General features: G+C 29.5%; 1 protein-coding gene across 1 annotated transcript in view; it reads right to left on the reverse strand.

Annotated features, from left to right (window-relative positions):
* The window catches only part of Cyp305a1 (Cytochrome P450 305a1), a 25,035-nt gene extending 4,752 nt beyond the window's left edge, over window positions 1-20,283 (reverse strand). The window contains exons 1-4 of the mRNA XM_088256834.1: window positions 20,072-20,283; window positions 4,410-4,664; window positions 1,595-1,810; window positions 1,178-1,365 (exon numbers count right to left, since the gene is read on the reverse strand). Coding sequence (XP_088112960.1) covers window positions 1,178-1,365; window positions 1,595-1,810; window positions 4,410-4,664; window positions 20,072-20,150 — 738 coding nt within the window. The 5' untranslated portion in view covers window positions 20,151-20,283. The remainder of the gene's footprint in view (window positions 1-1,177; window positions 1,366-1,594; window positions 1,811-4,409; window positions 4,665-20,071) is intronic.
* Between the last annotated feature and the right edge of the window lie 271 nt (window positions 20,284-20,554).

Raw genomic sequence — 20,554 nt, forward strand, 5'->3', positions numbered from 1 at the left:
GGTATCAAATATTATCTCAAATATATTTATATTATTCACATCATAATATTACTATAATAAAACTAGAGCAATTTGATAAAAGTTCATTGTGATAATATTAAAACGTTTGTGACAAATACCTGATAATGTTTTTGATAAAATTTTACATTAAAAAAATGATAATTTTCAGTTAAATATGCCATATAAAATTACTTCAATAAAAATACATATTTCCTTTAGATTTTTAAAATTAATTTGACCATTCGTGTCTCAGAAAAATAGTAATTTTTTTGCAAATATTCTGAAAACTTTCCGTGTGACAATTTAAATAACGTCTTTGCAATAAACGTAACATGTCCTTGAAATTTCCCTCTCAAATCTCTTCCAAATATAGATTATCGAAACGTCGCCACGAAGAAATTACACTATAAAAAACGAAAGTAAAAAAATAAGATTATCGCTATAAGAACCCGTTTACGCGCATTTGGTACGAAATTGCTTTCATCACTCCCATTTTACATTTTCAAAGCACACACTGCCAACACATTCCCCTAAAAAGTTTATTTTGTATAATAGGTGTCTCAATTTGAGATCTATCATAAGGCCCAATATACGATAAATCACAACATAATTTTCTTTAAACCCAGGTAACATTGCACGTAATTGATTTTTTTAACGTTTTTGTATTGAAAAAATAAGTTTTTCTTCGAAAAAAAATTTGTGGTTTTAAAAATAAAATATTTATTGAAGGAATTAAAAAAATTAAAAAATGTTTTTTTATGTATATTCTAAAAAAAGCATTTACAAAAAATGGCGCCTGAAAACACATCCGACCTCTAGGTCCAAAATTGGCATGTTTAGTCACATGCGCACTCATAGCTAGCCCCACATGCTGAAGTCATATACTCGGACGCTAGTTGGGAGCTATTACTATTATTCATGATATAAATATATATATATATATATATATATATATATATATATATATATATATATATATATATATATATATATATATATATATATATAATATATATATATATATATATATATATATATATATATATATATATAAATATATATATATATATATATATATATATATATATATATATATATATATATATATATATATATATATATATATATATATATATAATATGTACATACAAAAAATATTTAGTTGTGCCTTTTTTACCAAGAAAAAGTCGTGAAGTTGCTTGTTGAGGCGCGTCAGAAGCGTAAAGCCAGTCTTTTCAGGTGCAATAAACCGCAGAAAAGGAAACTGATTCAGGAGACCTCCAGCCATGTCGAAGGCACGAGACCTTTCACTCAAAAGGGTCAATAGTTTAGGAAGACGTGCATCATCTTTATCAATCCTCTTTCCTAAAAAAAAAAATTATATTTGCTGTAGGACAATCTATAAAATATTGAACTTATAAATTATCATTGAAAATCTCGCTAACGTTTAACGAGTCTAGTAAATCTACCAATACTATTGAAATCATTATATTCTTTAGTCAAAGGGTAGATTAAGGGGGTGGGTATTGGCCTGATAGACTCTTCACTTCACTAGGCAATTAAATTTCGAAAGTAAAATCGGTTATAATATTACCTGCAGTGAACATCCATAAGACATTAATAACGTGTGGTGCTAACATGGCGTTCAAATACACGTTCCTTCCCGATTCAGCGCACGTTTTGACCAGTTGGTGCAATTCTTCTATAATGTATTCCTCCATGATGGGCTTGCCGAATCCCACATTCCGCAAGTGTCTCATTGCGAACTGCCTGTGCTCCTGCCAAAGCGGCCCATCCACGCCGGTAATACCTGCAATACGCAACAATATTGGTAATTTGACAGTGTTTCTTGCTAACAAATAAATACAAATATAATATAAAATGACATGAAGATCGGCAGGAAAATCAAGATTTACTAAACTTGTGTGCAACCCATCATGACATATGGGATCGAAAGCAGAGCGGACACCGTAGTCACAGAAAACGCGTTAAGAGTGCCAGAAATGAAGACTATAAGAAGCTTATCTGCAAGAGTCTACAAGACAGAATAAAGAACAACAGGATAAGGGAAATATGCGAGATCGAAGATGTCGTTAGGTGGGGAAGGCAACGAAGGAAACAATGGGATGCGAATATGAGGAGAATGGAACCATCCGTCTCCCCCACATTGCACTCTACGGCCAACCACTAAAGAGATGGATTGACAGCTGGGAATCGATATCGCAGGAGGCTTATCCCTCTTAAAAATAGGCCATAAGGCCTACATCAAACAACAGAAGAAGAAGAAGATAATATAAAATAAACAAATGCTGCCATGTGTAGTTTATAGTATATATGAGTACAACATACGTATATGTCTATAATCTCACAGATATATATTTTCTTATTTATGCACGTTTGAAGTTGAATCATTTAACATTCTGCGTAGTATTATCGGTCATGAGGTCATCAAGCTGTTAAATTTAACTAGGCCACTAGTAATAGAAATAGATATTCATATATTTAAAAAATCGCTGCTATCCTACCTACACACTCGTAGTAAATTAATCGGCCCAGATCCAATTATATTATAGGACTCGTTTCCTGTGCATTTGGCTTTGAATTATTTTAACAAGTAAACATTAAATTTATCAATGTTTAGTGTTTTGAAGGGAAACTTCTTAGGCGGCGATTTGATTATCGATAATTGTACGTGAATTGAAGTGTCAAGGACGAGTCACGTTTATTGGGCATATTTCATTACACGAGAGAGAAGAAAGATAAAAGGTAGAGAGAAAGAGAAAGAGAGAACTTTCGGTCGCCATGGGAGTGGTCGCATTTAGTTGATATTTTAATCAATATGATATTTCTATTCCTACAGAGAAATCTTTGGTCAAATGTTGTAAATAAATTTGTATTATAATAATAAGATATAATGCGTTAGCAAAAGTTTTCTTTACTGATTTGTAGATATCACACGAAACTATCTTTAAAATATGAACGACCCACAGACGAAGGTGTGGCTTAAACCACAACTGATATGCAGTGGTGGGATTCAAAATTTTCAAGAACCGGTTCGCCCTTTAGGTACTACCACTACCCCCCCCCCCCCCTAAAAAAATGTTTTTACAATTTTTCGATTCTTTTTTTACTCTGCACATAAACAGAACATTCACATAACAACAGTGATCTCAATCGGAATATTGAGTGACAACAAAAGGGTTAAGGACTGGTTCGGCGAACTCTAAAAATTTTAGGTACCGGTTCCATCGAACCGGTGCGAACCGGCTGAATCTCACCACTACTGATATGCTAATCTAAAATATTATTAGCGCCAAACTAATGGCGGTTGTATGCCGATGGGTTAACCCATAGATTATAGTAGTCCCAACCATCATTTGCAGATATAAAAATCATCTGCAGCTTTGTCATGTTAATCAATTAATTTCTCCAAAAGTCAATCTTTCATTTGGTTGTTCAGGAACGTAAATAAGAATACGTTTATAATATGGTATGACGAGACTTAACTTTTAAATGCTAATTGGTTATTGAATCTGATAAATAGATATGTACGTATCTACTTATATTTCTTATTCCAAAGATTAAATCTAATCCAAGATGATGATATTTTATCGAAAATAGGATAAAGTTCAGAATATTTAACATTTTGCCCTTGGCTATTGTTACTAATACGTATAAGAATCTCTATAAATTACAAAACATGACAAAGGTTTTTTTGATAAAATCATCTCGATGAATCTTTTTAAAAGATAAACCATCATTTGTTTTAAATTATCGATTAAGTGTTTGAAAAATGTAGTATTATAATTTATTAATTATGTTTTTTTTCTGTTTAATTTTTTAGGTTCTAGTAGTAGTGTGGATTCGTTTATGTGACGTCATTCATTACCAACTTACGAAAACAACGTATTTACGAAGGCGAATTTTTCACAAGAAAATGATGAATTAAAATATTGATTATATCGGCTGTTATAAACACAAAACGAGTCTAATATAATCCTTTATAGGTTGAGTATGTTGAAGAGATATTCCTCCCGAGTGTTTACTAGTGCTTGAATTTCAAAATAATGTTTGGTTGTTATTTGAAAAAATCATGCAAAAAATTCAGAATATGTTCTATTAAGATCATAAATGACAATTAATGCGATTGACACATTTTTTAAGCAATCCATTCTAAACAAATTAAAGTAAGAGATAATTTACACTGCAGACTGCGGAAACACCTGACAAAAATTGGACTACATGACTCCCCAGTATGCAGATTTTGTATGGAGGATAACGAAATCGCAATCCACATTCTCTATAATTGTGACGCGCTCGCTCGCAAAAGTCACATCCTTGGGGGACCTCTACTGGACTCCGAGAAGATGAATCTCTTAACTATAATTCTTATGGTTAAGTGATATTACCTTTCCTAGTCCCCATAGAGCGCAGTCTCAGGAAGAACGTGTTTGGCCTGCCTTCGTAATCTTCAGACGTAAGGACCTTTCGCACGATATCGTCCGTGAAGACGAACACGAACCGGTCTCCTCCGAGTTTAGTGCCGAGCACCTTCGTTCCATGGCGGTTGGCCAACTCCTGCACTGCGTGATGCTGTCCCCCCATCGACATGGTTAGCCTCTTTATTACCGGTGAACATCCCACAAAAGGCAGCCACATCGGACCTAAAATCAAACGAAATCAGAACTAAATAAATATACTTTTATGTATTTTGTATATTAAAAGCATTGATAATTTTGTGGTATGGTAATAAAACACTCTCCTTATCATCCATCGTTTACTTTGTGTAATACCACTTATTCGTAACTACTGGCTTAGAAAAATCATTCCATCGTCAGGTCATCAAAATAAAATTATTACGATTTGATATTTTGTATTGAAATAAAAAAAAAAGAATCACAATGGGAAGTGGACTGGAAGTTAAATTTCCTTTTATGTAACAACATTTTGAGTGTGTCCACATACTTGTTCTCAAATCTGAATTATATCCAATTATAGGAGTTATTTTTCAAATTATTTTTTGACATCTCAACATAGATGAAGAAGAATATGGAAGTCTGGGCATTTACGATCCAATTTCATTTTGCTTGAATCACAAGAATTTCTCTAGTATAATATATATATATATATATATATATATATATATATATATATATATATATATATATATATAAAAAATATATATATAAAAATATATATATATATATATATATATATACATATATATATATATATATATATATATATATATATATATATATATATATATATATATATATAAATATATATATATATTTATATATATATATATATATATATATATATATATATATATATATATATATATATATATATATATATATATATATATATATATATATATATGTATATATATATTTATATATATATATATATATATATATATATATATATATATATATATATATATATATATATATATATATATATATATATATATATATATATATATATATATATATATATATATATATATATATATATATATATATATATATATATATATATATATATATATATATATATATATATATATATATATATATATATATATATATATATATATATATATATATATATATATATATATATATATATATATATATATATATATGTATAATATATTTATATATATATATATATATATATATATATATATATATATATATATATATATATATATATATATATATATATATATATATATATATATATATATATATATATATATATATATATATATATATATATATATATATATATATATATATATATATATATATATATATATATATATATATATATATATATATATATTACAATAAATTGTTCGTGAATCCTGTTTAATTTAAGTCGAGATGAAAAATTTAAATATTTGATCACATCGATTAGTTTTATTTTATGGAGCCGGCATTAGAACACATGACGTGTGACGTCAGTTCAAAATCATGTAACGTGTGACGTCAGTTTAAAATACCAATGTCTTGAATCGGTCGTGACCTTCATCAGTGTCTTCCGGCATCAGCCGAGGCGTTTCTTTGTTCAACTTACATGTTTGTAAATATGAATAGGATTTAAAATAGTGTTGGGCAAAATATGGTTCGCGGACTGAATTTATAAACAATACATGTTTATACATTGTGCGGTTTAGCCGAGACGAAGGATCTATCGTTTTTATGTTACACGTGTGTAAAGTGATCACTTACCCAGCCTATGACATAAGCCCTGTAAAAACCCAGACGTCCATATTTTCATCTATGTTGAGATATCAGGATATAAAAATAACTCCTTAGTGGAGAAACCCAGATTTATGAACAAGGCTTTGGACACACACACACACAAATCAAGTGAAATTAGTTATTTCATTCGGTTTTCGGATTCGATCGAAGTTATAGAATAAAATTAAAATGGTTAAATCAAAACAATTAAACAATTAAAAACAAAAAACAATTAAATCCACCCGCTTCTGTGGCGATAAAATTATCCGGTCCGGTCCGTGGCGATAAAAAAGGTTGGACACCTCTGGTTTAGAAGATCTGCGAATCCGCGATTTGCGAAGAGCAGTGAATTTGTATTACTTGATGTGTGGGTGCCACATGAATTAACGCAAAGAAATTTTATTGCCCGAATACCATTAGTGAAATGCTTCTGAAACGCAACGAAATCGAACCATTTTTTAAGCAAATCAAGACCATAACAAAGTGGGTGAAATACAAATGCATGTGACCATGGTCAAATGCTGGTGACCCTCCACAAACGACTTCAAAGCCTGGATTATCGGCAAACAATGTTATGTTGAGTGTTTAGTGGGATTGGAAGGAAGTTATCCATTATGAGTTGTTGTAACCTGGAGAAACCATCAATGCAGTCATGTACTGTACACAACATGGCCGTTTGAATGAAGCAATTCTGAAAGAACGACCAGAATTGGCCAACAGAATGGGAGTTGTGTTCTATGTATATCATGACAATGCCCGGCCACACACATCTTTGATGACTCTGAACTAATTGATGTTACTTGGTTGGAAAGTTTTGATGCATCCACCATATAGTCCAGATCTTGCACTGTCTGATTACCATTTGTTTCGGTCTCAGTACAAAATCTCTTGATGGTAAAAAATTGGCCGACCGAAGAGCCGCTGATAATCACTTGGCTAAGTTTTTCTATGAATAACTACAGAAGTTCTATTCCGATAGAATTATGATGCTACTCGAAAAATGGCAAAAGGCCTCAAATAATAGTGGTCCATACCAGTGGCGTGCCTAGGGTTTACCAGTAAGGCAAACTCACTATTTTTCACATTCGTGAATACATGATGTACCTATAATTTCTTCGCCTCATATCATTCCCAGTATAGTAAGCACCCAGAAAGTATTATAAATATAAACAATGTATTGTAATCATTGTAAAAATATGCTAACATGTAACTTTTGTAAGGTATAGCCATCACCTTTAAACAAAGAAAATGTTCACTATAATAAAATATCTTCCTCAGATATCACCCATTATCAATAAGTACCATCACCATATAATGGCATGCATAGTGTTTAATAAACATATAAGCGCACGATAATTTAAAAACAGTAACACATTAATTATGTATTTTTAATCATTTGGTCTAGATTTAGTCATTTTTATTTGGAGTTTTCGGGCTTTTGGGCTTCTAGGGAAGTACCGCCACTGGTCCATACATACTTGATTACATTTGATTTTCAATAAAGAAAATTTTTTTAAAGGAAAAACCGCACGGAGTTTTTATATAGGATTCATCAATTGATTTGTCATTCACTTTGTGATTAAATCTATTCATTTTTAATTAAAATTTAACTTTAGCAAATACCACAATTTATTGTGACACGTGTTTCTATGCATTTCGCATCATACGGTGTTTGAAAATGATGCGGAATGCATCGAAACACGTGTCACAATAGATTTTAGGAAATATTGTGGTGTTTACCAAGTAAACCTAAAATTTAAAAAAGGTTAGATTTTTACCACAAAGTGACTGCCGAATCAATTAACGAAAGTATCTTCAATTTCTATTGTAGACTCTAGAAATTGTAAAACTAAGTAATACTAAATTTAAAAAATAACATTATTTCGTTCGGATTGCGGTATATTCTTTCATATCATGAATTTAGTTATGGATTATATAGATTATTATAAATTGCATAACACAAAGCATAAAATTTTTAGTTCAAGTACTGATTATCATCCAAGGATAAATGTAAATATTTTATTATCTACTGCTGTTTTAAGTGGAGCCCACAAATGATCGTGAACTCTTCATGTAAAATTGAAACAAAGTATAACACTTTCATTCAATTATCACTAATGCATTTAAAGATCCATCCTTGCATCGGGTCAAATTTAAACATTCATGATTTACCTGATATGCATGTTATTAATTAATTGTATAATATAAATTTATTTTAATATTAAACCGGTACAAATCGAAATAAACGAACCCATATCAATCTCATGATAAGAGAACTTTTGGACATATTTCAATTTGAGATTCGTCCGTCTTTATAGTTTATTGGTTATCGCGATTAAATATAGTGAATGACGTCCTGGGATTTTCTACTTCTTCTTTTTACTGGCTTTTCACCCATCTTGGGTGTTATAGCCAGTGTTGAGTTATTGGGTCCTGGGATCGATTCAAACTTAAATTATTTAATTCATTGAATATACTATAATCATTTCAAACTTTTTTGACCTCATGATAAAAGTAAGTAATCTTCAATACATTAAGTTCTCAATGGTATTAAATATTCAAATAATTATTTAACAATTTAGACACTCCCAAATTGTGACACTATTCTACCGTAAAACTAAACTAGCTACTAAATTCTTCAACGTAAGCTCACTTTTGTTTTCATATCTTTCCGACTTTAGAAATGAAAAGCCAGAGTTGGATAAAATAGAAAATTGTCACCGAGGATATCATAAGTATGCATAAAAATATTTCACGCTTCATTTAAGTATAATATTGCGATATAATTGTACTTTATAACGTTGTTGCTTTGTTTGAATTCACTTGTACTTAGCATTTTGTAAATGTCCCGTTACGTAAATTGCTACTAGATAGATTTACTTGAACGAAAAGATGTTTCACGTTACAATGACTATCGTGTAACATTATTGCTTTTAAGAGATTAGAAGTTGATCAACTATAATTAGACAATAAAAACAAAGATATTAATAAATGTATTGTTAATCATATTAATCATATGAAAGAAAAAATATGTAAAATAAATAAAAAACTAAATAATTAAAAATCACAAAAAAAATAGATTGATTTGACTCTCTGCTGACGATGGTGTGCTTCTTGATGATAGTAGAGAAGAGCAGCAGAAGCTGGTGTGAAAGGTGTATAATGTGTGCAAGGAAAGTGATTTGGTATGAATATTGACAAAACCAAATTCATGGTGTGTGAAAGACACGAATCTAAATTTGGATGTAAGTGGGTCAATTTTAGAACAGGTAGATACTTTCGTATACAGTATTTGGGAAGTTTTCTAGGGTTGGAATATACAAAGAAGAGTGAATTGTGCGCTGAAAACAGAAATAGCTAATAAAAATCTTTCAGAAAAAGTATTGGTTTCAACTCTAATGTATGGAGTAAAACATGGAGTTAACAAAAAAAGGAAGAAAGTGGGCTGAATGTAGTTGAAATGCAATCTCTCCGTTTTGTGAAATAAGGAAAGAATGCAAGGCTGAGATAAGGATTATCGACAAAATCGAAAGGTGTGTTGAGATAATTTGGGGATGTGAATCGAACGAATGAAGAAAATAAAGTAAAATAATTTGAGGCGAATGCGATTGATAATACAAGCAAGGAATGACCGAGGAAAACTTGGCTAGGTCAAGTATTTCGAATACTTGAATGTGGTCAGGGAAGGAGTCGGAATAATCGGCGGGTATGTATGAGGAGATGCATAAATTTGAGGCGGAGATTGTTTGCAAAATCATATAGGTGAAGCGCTTTATTATCTCTGCCTACCCTTGCTAGAAGCGGTGTAATGGTTAGTAAGTTAGTTAGTTAGCTTAATAAAAAAAATTACTTACATTGTGATCAAACAAATTTAATACATATTATACATAAATGGGGCCTTGATCGAGATTACTTAGTAATACGTTGAACCTTCTTAAATTGATAACTGAAATATTCTTCCGAGATAATAAAATATTGTCTGATTTTCGATAGTGATGTGAGCGGAGATAAATTGTTTTATTATACAACTAAATTCTGAATAATCACAGACTATTAATAACAGATACATGCAGATCTTGAATTAATTAATTTCAAAACCATGTAAATTGTCACGTACGCTAGTTTAGTCTCAATGAATATTGTGAAAAATTATAGAAATTTTCCAAGAAATCATTTTTAATTTTCTAACAAATCATTATTTATTCACAACATTTTGAGTGTGTCAAATACCTGTTTACAAATCTGGGTTTTCTCCACTTAAGTAATTTTCACATTTTTTTGACATCTCAAATGCTCAAAATCTCAAATCCTTTTTATCCTCAAAATCTCACATCCAAACAAAAGGATCTTTTCAAAATAAAAGTTTTCTCAATCCAACATAGATGGCTTTTGAACTCATATGTACTGTATCACGAAATTAATGATATATCGCTCACTTCTTTTAAGAACGTCATAAATCAAAAAAATTGATTTTTCAGGAGAACGTTTTTAAAGTTTAAAAATATAATACAATGTATTGAAAATTAATATCAAGCCCCTGATTGAATTTTTTACTAAGCAACAGATCTTTTTAGGTAAAACCTTAAGGTTTTTTCTCCATTTAAAAAAAATTGTGCATTTAAAAAAATTATTCAACAATATATTTTCTTCGAAATGCAAAAACAACACTTTCTGCTCTGTAGCGGGTAAATATTCAGCTAAAAATATGCTTTTTTTGCTGGGATAAAGTACATTTTCTGGACATTCCGAAAACATGCACAACTGAAAATTGACGACTTTTGATTTATGACGTTCTTGAGAGGAGTGAGCGATATGTAAGAGTTTTTAGGACAAATTTGAGTAGTGTGGTTGTCAACCATGGATAGAATGGTAAATGCTGCACGTGTGTAAATTGATCACTTAGCCAGCCTATGACAGGTTATATGCCTCGTAAATACCCAGACTTCCATATTCTTCTTCATCTATGTTGAGATTTCAATTTTTTTTAGTTTATTTGAACTTTCTATTCAACATGCTCTGCATAGTATAATTCCTATAAGATTCTTCGTATTTATCAAAATCTGGAAACAAAATCCTGTACAAAGATATAGGAACATTACAATATAGGTAAATACAATTACTTTACACTTTCTGCTTTTGCTGATATTTAAAAAAAAAAACAAATATTAAAATGACATTACATCTAGAAGAAAATATTTTATGATATTTTTCCGTTCATTTGCTTCAGTGTTGTTTTCAAATATGGTAAATGTGTATATAAAATATTGTAAATATTTGAAGAAAAAAAAATTAAACACCGCATTTTTTATTTTATTTTTCGTTTTGCCGGACGTTTTAACATTACAAATTGAAAATTACAAAAAACACATAATGAAACAAAATATGAATTTTCTTTGTTTTAGAATAAATAATTGTATCTGCGCATGTACCTACAAAACATTTATGTTCTCAACTGTATTGATACAAAACAATGAGAAGTAAATGATTAATTGAATAGTATTTGATTACAGAATAAACTAATCGTCGTTACAGCTTTAAACGTCGTTAAAACTAGGTCAAAGATAAGCAGAAATATGTTATAAAACAATAAATAAACAAATTTGTATTTTAATCTTACGAAAAATGTGGATTCATTATCAACAATGCGAAAAAATAGTTATCAATAATAATTTAAAAAAGCAGTAGGCTCTGCCATAATTCACTTATGGGTGTATTCTATGTAAATGTTACAATTAATTAATGTAACATTTCCATAGAATACACTCATAATAAATGGAACAATTAATTTTATCCAACGAAAAAATTCAATGAACGTCATTTCGAATTAGCACTCGTCGATATGTCATTGAGTTGTATTATTCGCAATTTCGACTAGCTATATGTATGTATCGCGTCTATCCCTTTGACTACCAAAATCCGATATATTGGCTATAGGTATTCTAGCGAATAAATATGCCGGATCCGTCGGATCTGACGTCATGATTTATAAAAGTATCAGTTACATTTTGTACAGTGTGTTAGAGATCCGCTCATTCTTTCAGGGTTGTGTTAAATTTTAGATTTTCCTCTAATTTATACATCGATATTTAGAATTAAATAGTTTTACAATTAGTATTATTAGTAAAATATTACAAAAAAATTAAGTTACAAAATACGTGAAAAACGAGTGAAATAAAACAATTTTGTTTCCGTCAAAAGTAATTGAAAAGTAAAGCTATAGCAATTAAGTTTTAAAACCTTATAAAAACTTAAAAATAATATAAAGTATAAAAATTACAACGAAGTTTATAAAAAAATCTAATAAACAAATATAAAATAAAAACACCTAAATATAATCTGGTTGGTAAATGCACTGGAAAAAACACACATCACTAACACAATGGAAGTAAATTTAAATAAATACGAAACCGAAATTAAAAAAAAATATAAATATACATTTTTTAACAATGTTTTGAATACTCAGAAACGCCATTTTCGCACTGAGTGTGTGTTTTTCAGGTGTCAAGGTTAATCAACAACATGCAATAAATCGATACAAATATAATACATACAGAAATTAACAAATAAAAAATTATAATTTGCATTTAGTTATTTAATATAAAATACATAACTAAATACAAATGATTATTTTTTATTCATTAATTACTGGCAGCCCTTGTTGTGTCCAGCGGAAGTGGCGAGCCGTTTGAGTTGTAATATTTTGAGTATTTGTGCGCACGGCGTAAAAAAATAGTGATTAATAATCGAAAGGCGTTAAGTTGTTAGCCGGTATATTAGACTTTTGTATAATGTTGCATAATTTAGTTAACTAAACTGTCTCAGATATTTTTGTTGTGCGGAAGATGTTTGAAACATTTCAAAAGGTGTTCACAAATTATGTTACAAATTTTTGTCTTTAATTATTTTTGGTTAAATCGCGGTCTTTCTGGGATAGTAGGCCGAAAAGTCTTAGTAGCCAAAGGGCTTTTTGTCATTTTTAAAAAGGGAAATAATGTTTTTCATTGAATCAAGAATCGCAAAAAGATAAAAAAATAGTGATTATTTATACTATTAATCAAACTGATGTGTCCTTAATGAATGAATAATATAGGAAAAAGATGATAAATTTACTCTTAGTTTTAAAAATACAAAATTAAAAGCGGTAACCTAGAACCATTGAAAGTACCGAATTTTCCATATTCTCATATCTATAAAATCGTCATATGCTGAGATAGCAATTATTTAAAATATTTATTAATAAGACTAATTGAGATTCAATTTAATATTTTAAGAATGGTACATGATTCCAAGCTCCAAAAATAAATTTGTTAGGGAATATTATGCATTTAAACGGATAAGAGTATGTTAGGTTTTTTTGTCTATAAATATATGCAGGTATTTATATTTCGTTTAAGCGTCTTAAAAATAAGGCACGATTTGAGGTGAAAGTAAAATGGCCCATCTTAATGATGCTCGCTTAGTTGCTTTTTTTATTTTTTTTATTTTTTTATTATTTTTATTTCATTTATTTTACGAAGTAGAATATATCCAGTAAGATGTCGATGAATGAATAAATTAATTCCATCACGTGTTTAAAAAAAAAATTTATTTAATATTTACATAATCATGAAATAAAATTATTACAACAAACATATCGCTCACTCCTTTCAAGAACGTCATAAATCAAAAATCGTCAATTTTGAGTTGTGCATGTTTTCGGAATGCCCAGAAAATGTACTATATCCCAGCAAAAGAAGCATATTTTTAACTTAATATTTACCCGCTACAGGTAAGAAAATGTTGTTTTTGCATTTTGAATAAAACGTATTGTTTAATTATTTTTTAAATAGACTAAATATTTTTCAAATGGAGATAAAACCTTTAGGTTTCACCTAAAAAGATCTGTTGCACAGTAAAAAGTTCAATAAGTGGCTTGATATTTATTTTTAATACATTGTGTTATATTTTTATCTTTAAAAACGTTCTCCTGAAAAATCAAGTTTTTTGATTTATGACGTTTTTGAAAGGAGTGAGCGATATGTAAACAGATAGAAAGATGTATATTTTTAACTAAGTTAATTCATATCATTTATACATAAATATACACATACTTTATCATATTTAAAGCATTCTAGTTTATTAATTTGGATTAATTAATGGATAAATAAGTGGATTGATTATAATCTTTGAATAATAATTTAATATATTCATGTATGTATATGGTATATATAAACACGAGATGTAAATATGATGATATGATGATGTTTGTTTATTTAAATAAAGTACATCATCATCTTACCTTACATTTCGTAATTTAATACTACTAATTTTAAAATAATTTAGCTAATTTGATTTTAGTTAGCTAGTTGGCATATCTTCAACATTAAAATTGTTTATTCTAATACATAGTTTAGTAAGTAAAATGTTGTTCAATTATTTTTTATGATTTTTCTAATAAAAAATTGTGACTTTCAGTAAAAAAAACAATAATTTCCAAATTGATGGTATAAATGAAAAAAATATATGTAAGTGACCTGTAATGCTGAAATTCTCAAACCGATTAAACTATTTGCAGGATTTAATTTTAATTAGTTTTTACCTTTTCGAGGGTCATGCATGATTATATTTTTTTAATCATTTTATTATTTTCCATATAAAGAAATTAACATAGAAGTAGGGCACCCAAGTATTATCTATATTTGGATTAAAAAATAAAAGAATATATTGGCCTTATCTCAGCCAAATGAAATAATATAGGGTCACTAATGGGAGAGTACTCCACCCATCCATGCTGTGGATGCTCTGCATCCTTGAATTTTTTGTATGCACAACATATGCCCATTTCTGTTAACCGCCCAGTTGCTGATATATGCGACCTACACATCGAGAGTATGCTTAGTGATATAGCTACATCAAGTTAATCGCTCGGGTGGTCTGCCGTTAGGATCAAATCCGTACCTAAAGGGGGAGACTGATCGAAGCATTTCGTCGTAACGTAACACATTACGATGCGAGCATTCAGGCAGTCAGTACACCGAGCCGAGCGCTCCATCCATAGTTTCGGATGCTCGCTAATGCTCGCCGCGAGCGATGTTACGACGTTATGTTACGACGAAATGCTCCGGTCAGTCTCACCTTAACACAAAAGTGACCTTTCTTGGGCATGCGCTTTATATGTTACGGTGATATTATGCAGGCCTAAAGATGCGGTTTTCAAAAATACATCCAAATCACGAAAACAATAATGATAACACTAAACATAAAGTCCAAAATATATAATCGGCTACAAAGGATATAAATATTCACGGATGCTCGTTCATATTTTTTTCCTTTATTAATTACCATAATATATATTCATTTTCATTCAAACCCTTATCTGCACCCCAATGGTGCATAGAGCACTGCATCATATAAACGCAGTGTTATCTTGATCGTTAACACATGAAGGAAAGGTGATCAGCCCTCCGCTTCAGGTACCAGTCCAGGGTAATATTGAATAAATATTAGAGTGAAAAAATCACTTATATTTATTTGACCCTCCCCTGGGAATCGAACCCGGGACCTCACGGGATTACACTACAGAGGCGGACATATATGAAAGGCGGATATATTTGGTATGTATTACATTTTGTATACTTAATGATAAAATAATATGTTTTCTCTTTTTAAGTGTATTATTGTTTCGAAAAGTACCTATCTAAACAAGGATGAATAACAAATAATTATGCATTAGCCTGAAATATTGTAATCGCTTCATAGTTAGGATGTGACATATTCCAGATATTGATATGGTCCGCGAAATCATTGCCGAGGTTGTGTATTCGGTGTATTGAATCCAGACAATTTCCGGCTGGTATTACAATAAAATATTTGACGGTTTCTCGTGTTTTTGGTTGGAGCATAAATATTTATCATTTGCAATAACAAGGGACACTCTAAAATATTATTTAAAATTTATATTTAATAAAATATTATAATATGTATTTAAGTTAATATTAAACTAAAATATTTAGATAGCTTTAATATTACTGCTGAGTTTTGAATATATACTTTGCTTTGTGCTATTTAATATTTATAAATTTGATACTATTCTCATTTGAAACACAGATATGTTTTTTTGTTGTTGTTATTTATCAGCATCCCTTCTTAAAATAGTCACCGGACGCGCCTGGTTACTAACTCGTATAAGGTGCATACATATGCATTCGATTAATGTATTCAATATCACCTTCACGTTTATCACAAATTTGTGATAGTATAATATTAATAAAATTACATAAGCGAAACATTAACGTTCAATACATTAATCTCCAATCACACAGCGGTTTAATGTCCAATCGCTCTCCAACAAATAAATTCAAATAATATAGCCTGTACACTAACCGCACAGTAAACAGCAACTAGCAGTTGTGTAACTAAGCAAAGCCTAATTGTTCTCAAATTGATGATCACTTCATTACATAAAATACTTTAAACACGATCATGTGACAGGTTCGGTTATGTAATATTTTACTTATATGTTTGATAAATACCACATATTTATTGAACATTTACATACTTGATACGATTCTTCAATAAGCTTACATAATATTTCTAGGAATTCTGATAGAAAAATCAATAAGATCCCAAAAGTTATACCTTAATATACTCGTATATATAGAGTAATTATATACACATATATATATATATATATATATATATACATATATATATATATATATATATATATATATATATATATATATATATATATATATATATATATATATATATATATATATATATATATATATATATATATATATATATATATATATATATATATATATATATATATATATATATATATATATATATATATATATATATATATTTAAGTTCAGTGCATTTTAAATTAAGTGTACTATTACGAGTATTTCTTTTAATCATTTATGTTATGTTCTTATTTTAATTTGTTTTATTGTATTTAATGATGAATAAATCATATCCACCTTAAAGGTTAGCATACTTCAATTTTTGTATAAAAAAAAACATAAAAAACAACAAAAACAGTATAATTTTGACACGCAGAATTATCATAAGCCCAAATTCACCTTCGTATACCTACTGTTTATTACGATGTATGAATATATAGCATATGGATACATGAATAAATTAGCTAGTAAAGTAACAAAGAATACGTCATGTACTACGACGTTATTATTTGTTACTTAACTTTTTTTAAATTATATAACGTATTTTATAAAGGTGAATACAAATATTTAGAATAAATTTTATGTGTTCTATTATGCAGCTCAAAAGAACATCAAGTGGAAAACTACTTGCATTTGTTTGCAGTTATCACATTGTCGATAAAACATGATTGAATTGCTAATGTATGTGTTTACACTTCTAGCATTTAGCTATCCACACACATATCCACACAGTCTTGTTAACCTTAATCCCATGTCCCAAAATGAAAAATATAAATTACTCATTGGGAATATTATATGTATATATGATTTATGTATGTTATATGTTTTGAAATAAATAAAAAATAAAAAATATTATTGAATGGAAACATCCATCGTTAAGGTTGCAATTCACACACCCTGCAAGCTATCTTAAAGGTTCACTAGATTTGTAGAAGATAGTTTTTCGATCGCAGGTGATAAGTTCGCAAAACAACTTCCTTTACCCACGGGCGATACGGCGGATGTCCGGCTTTGACTTCCAGCTCGTCCAGATTAGCAACCTGCTACTGGCCCGAGAGACAATATGGTTCTAGATAAAAAATATATACTTATTTCAATATCTACTCGAGTGCTTTGAAATTGGAACGAATGAGAATCAAATTTTATACTCAGTTTGTCCCTATATTCAAATATCACTTTTAAATAAAAAATCGTCAATTTTCAGTTGTGCATGTTTTCGGAATGCCCAGAAAATGTACTATATCCCAGAAAAATAGGCATATTTTTAACTTAATATTTACCCGCTACAGGGCAGAAGCTGTTGTTTTTGAATTGTGAAGAAAAGGTATTGTTTAACTATTTTTTTAAATAAATTAAATATTTTTCAAATGGCGAAAAAACCTTCAGGTTTTACCTAAAAAGATCTGTTACCCAGTAAAAAGTTTAATAAGTGGCTTGATATTTATTTTTAATACATTGTATTACATTTTTAAACTTTAAAAACGTTCTACTGAAAAATCAAGTTTTTTGATTTATGACGTTCTTGAAAGGAGTGAGCGAACTGTCCGCAAGAAAAGGCGTTTCAGTTAGCTAGGCCATGTACTTCGCAAGTCTGTCGAAAACCACAATAAAGCTTGCCTCGTTTACAAGGTATCAGGTTTCCACAGCCCAGAACGTCCATTGCTGACAATCCGTCGCCAATTCTCGTCTTAACTTCTAAATACTTGGGAGGTTGCAACTGAGCTAGAGACTGACAGAAGAACATGAGGGCAGGTTGCGGACTCCATACGCTCCACATAGGGAGCGGATATGGATAAGTAGTCCTTACTCGTAGATAGTACCGACGCGATAAGAGTGGTTATTGAGTTTTACTTTGCTTGATTAAAATTAGTTTCAGTAAATTATAAAAATTAAAAATAAAACTGAATAAAAGTACGTACTTAATATGCAAAAACCTCGGTATATGTATATGTGTTAGAAATGAATGAAAAAATATTCAGCTAATTTTTATATAAGTTAATGATGCCAAAATAAAGTAAATTTATTCCTAAGTAATACTTATAAACACGTTTTAAACCCGTCAAAATAACCTGAAAGTGGAGTTAAAATTTTTACAAAATCCAAAATGTACTTTTACGAAATTATTGAAAGTTTCTCAACCAAATCAGTGAGTATTTACTTAATGACTTCACTGGATGATTGTTGTAATAAAATAATAAAAAAAAAATACTATGAATTATCTACAATACAATTATCTATGTGCTTACATTTTCAGAATATTTCAGGGTTTGAGACCCTGAGATCACAATTTTTATATATATATATATATATATATATATATATATATATATATATATATATATATATATATATATATATATATATATTATATATATATATATATATATCTATATATATATATATATATATATCTATATATATATATATATATATATATATATATATATATATATATATATATATATATATATATATATATATATATATATATATATAAATATATATTTCTGATACGATTATGCGAATATCATAATTGTATGTCAAAACGTTTTCTCTACTGCTAATTGAAAGTGTGCAAATCATTTACATAAATTAGTATTCATGAAAGCATTCGTACTTTACAGGTATTTTGTAAGTTTTATTTATAGTAACGATTCTGTATTCCGCTCTCTTCTCCAATAAGAAGTTCGTATGTATTTTGCACATTTTGAACACAAAAATAAGCTTTGTTTCGTTTGGTACCAATTTAATACACATACACCAATAACTGCTAACTGGAAAATGGTAAGTATTGGCAAACTTTAAGTGCCTGTCAAAATGCCAGTCTCGATACAAGTCAGCCACATCATGCTTGATAAGCCCAAATAACTGAAACCATTCTCAATATGACGTGGAAATGTCTGCGAGTGATTTTCGAATATTTAATTACCGATTATTTTGAATGAAATTTCTCAACTCCCATTACACAGTTTTAAAAAATAAATAAAGTTTAAAATAATCTGAGTTTTAGTTTCATACGAGAATCTCATGTATCATATATTAATGTGTTCGATTATTCAATTTAAAAGGTATCTCTTTTCATTATTTTTAAAATTTAATAACATAAATGAAAGACAGACATGTGAATAGTGAAGAGCTTACCTGGGGGGTAGTTCTTGGGTTTGATCACTAGCGATACTAAGTAAATGACGAAGGAGAAAAGTATGAATTCGACAATCATGTTTGCAATTTGCGTGTGACGCCGCGCTGCCGACTAGTGATCTGGGGACGAAACGATCCAACTGACTGCGGGCGTGCGGGCGGATCGCGAATCAGTGGCAGGCGCCGCATGAACAACGGCAAAGCTATACTACGCAATGTCACCAGTCACCATTATTGCATCGCCACAATGCGGACCGATCCGGACACTTGAAGCAGAGCCAGATCTAGGCTTCCGGGGCCTTTCGTGAAAATGAAACTCTTTTTCTCCCTTTAGGACTATTACCGTTAATTTAACCAATACTTACACATGGGCCTTTTTTTCATATAACGCGGTGGAACGGCGTTCCGGCACCTTTTTTCACAGATATTTTTTATTATTATTATTATTTTTTTTTAATTTCATAAATACATAGATACATTCAT

The sequence above is a fragment of the Brachycentrus maculatus genome, unplaced genomic scaffold, assembly GCF_059751285.1.
Source record: "Brachycentrus maculatus isolate JH-2025_06_01 unplaced genomic scaffold, ASM5975128v1 h1tg000068l, whole genome shotgun sequence".
Lineage (NCBI taxonomy): Eukaryota > Metazoa > Arthropoda > Insecta > Trichoptera > Brachycentridae > Brachycentrus > Brachycentrus maculatus.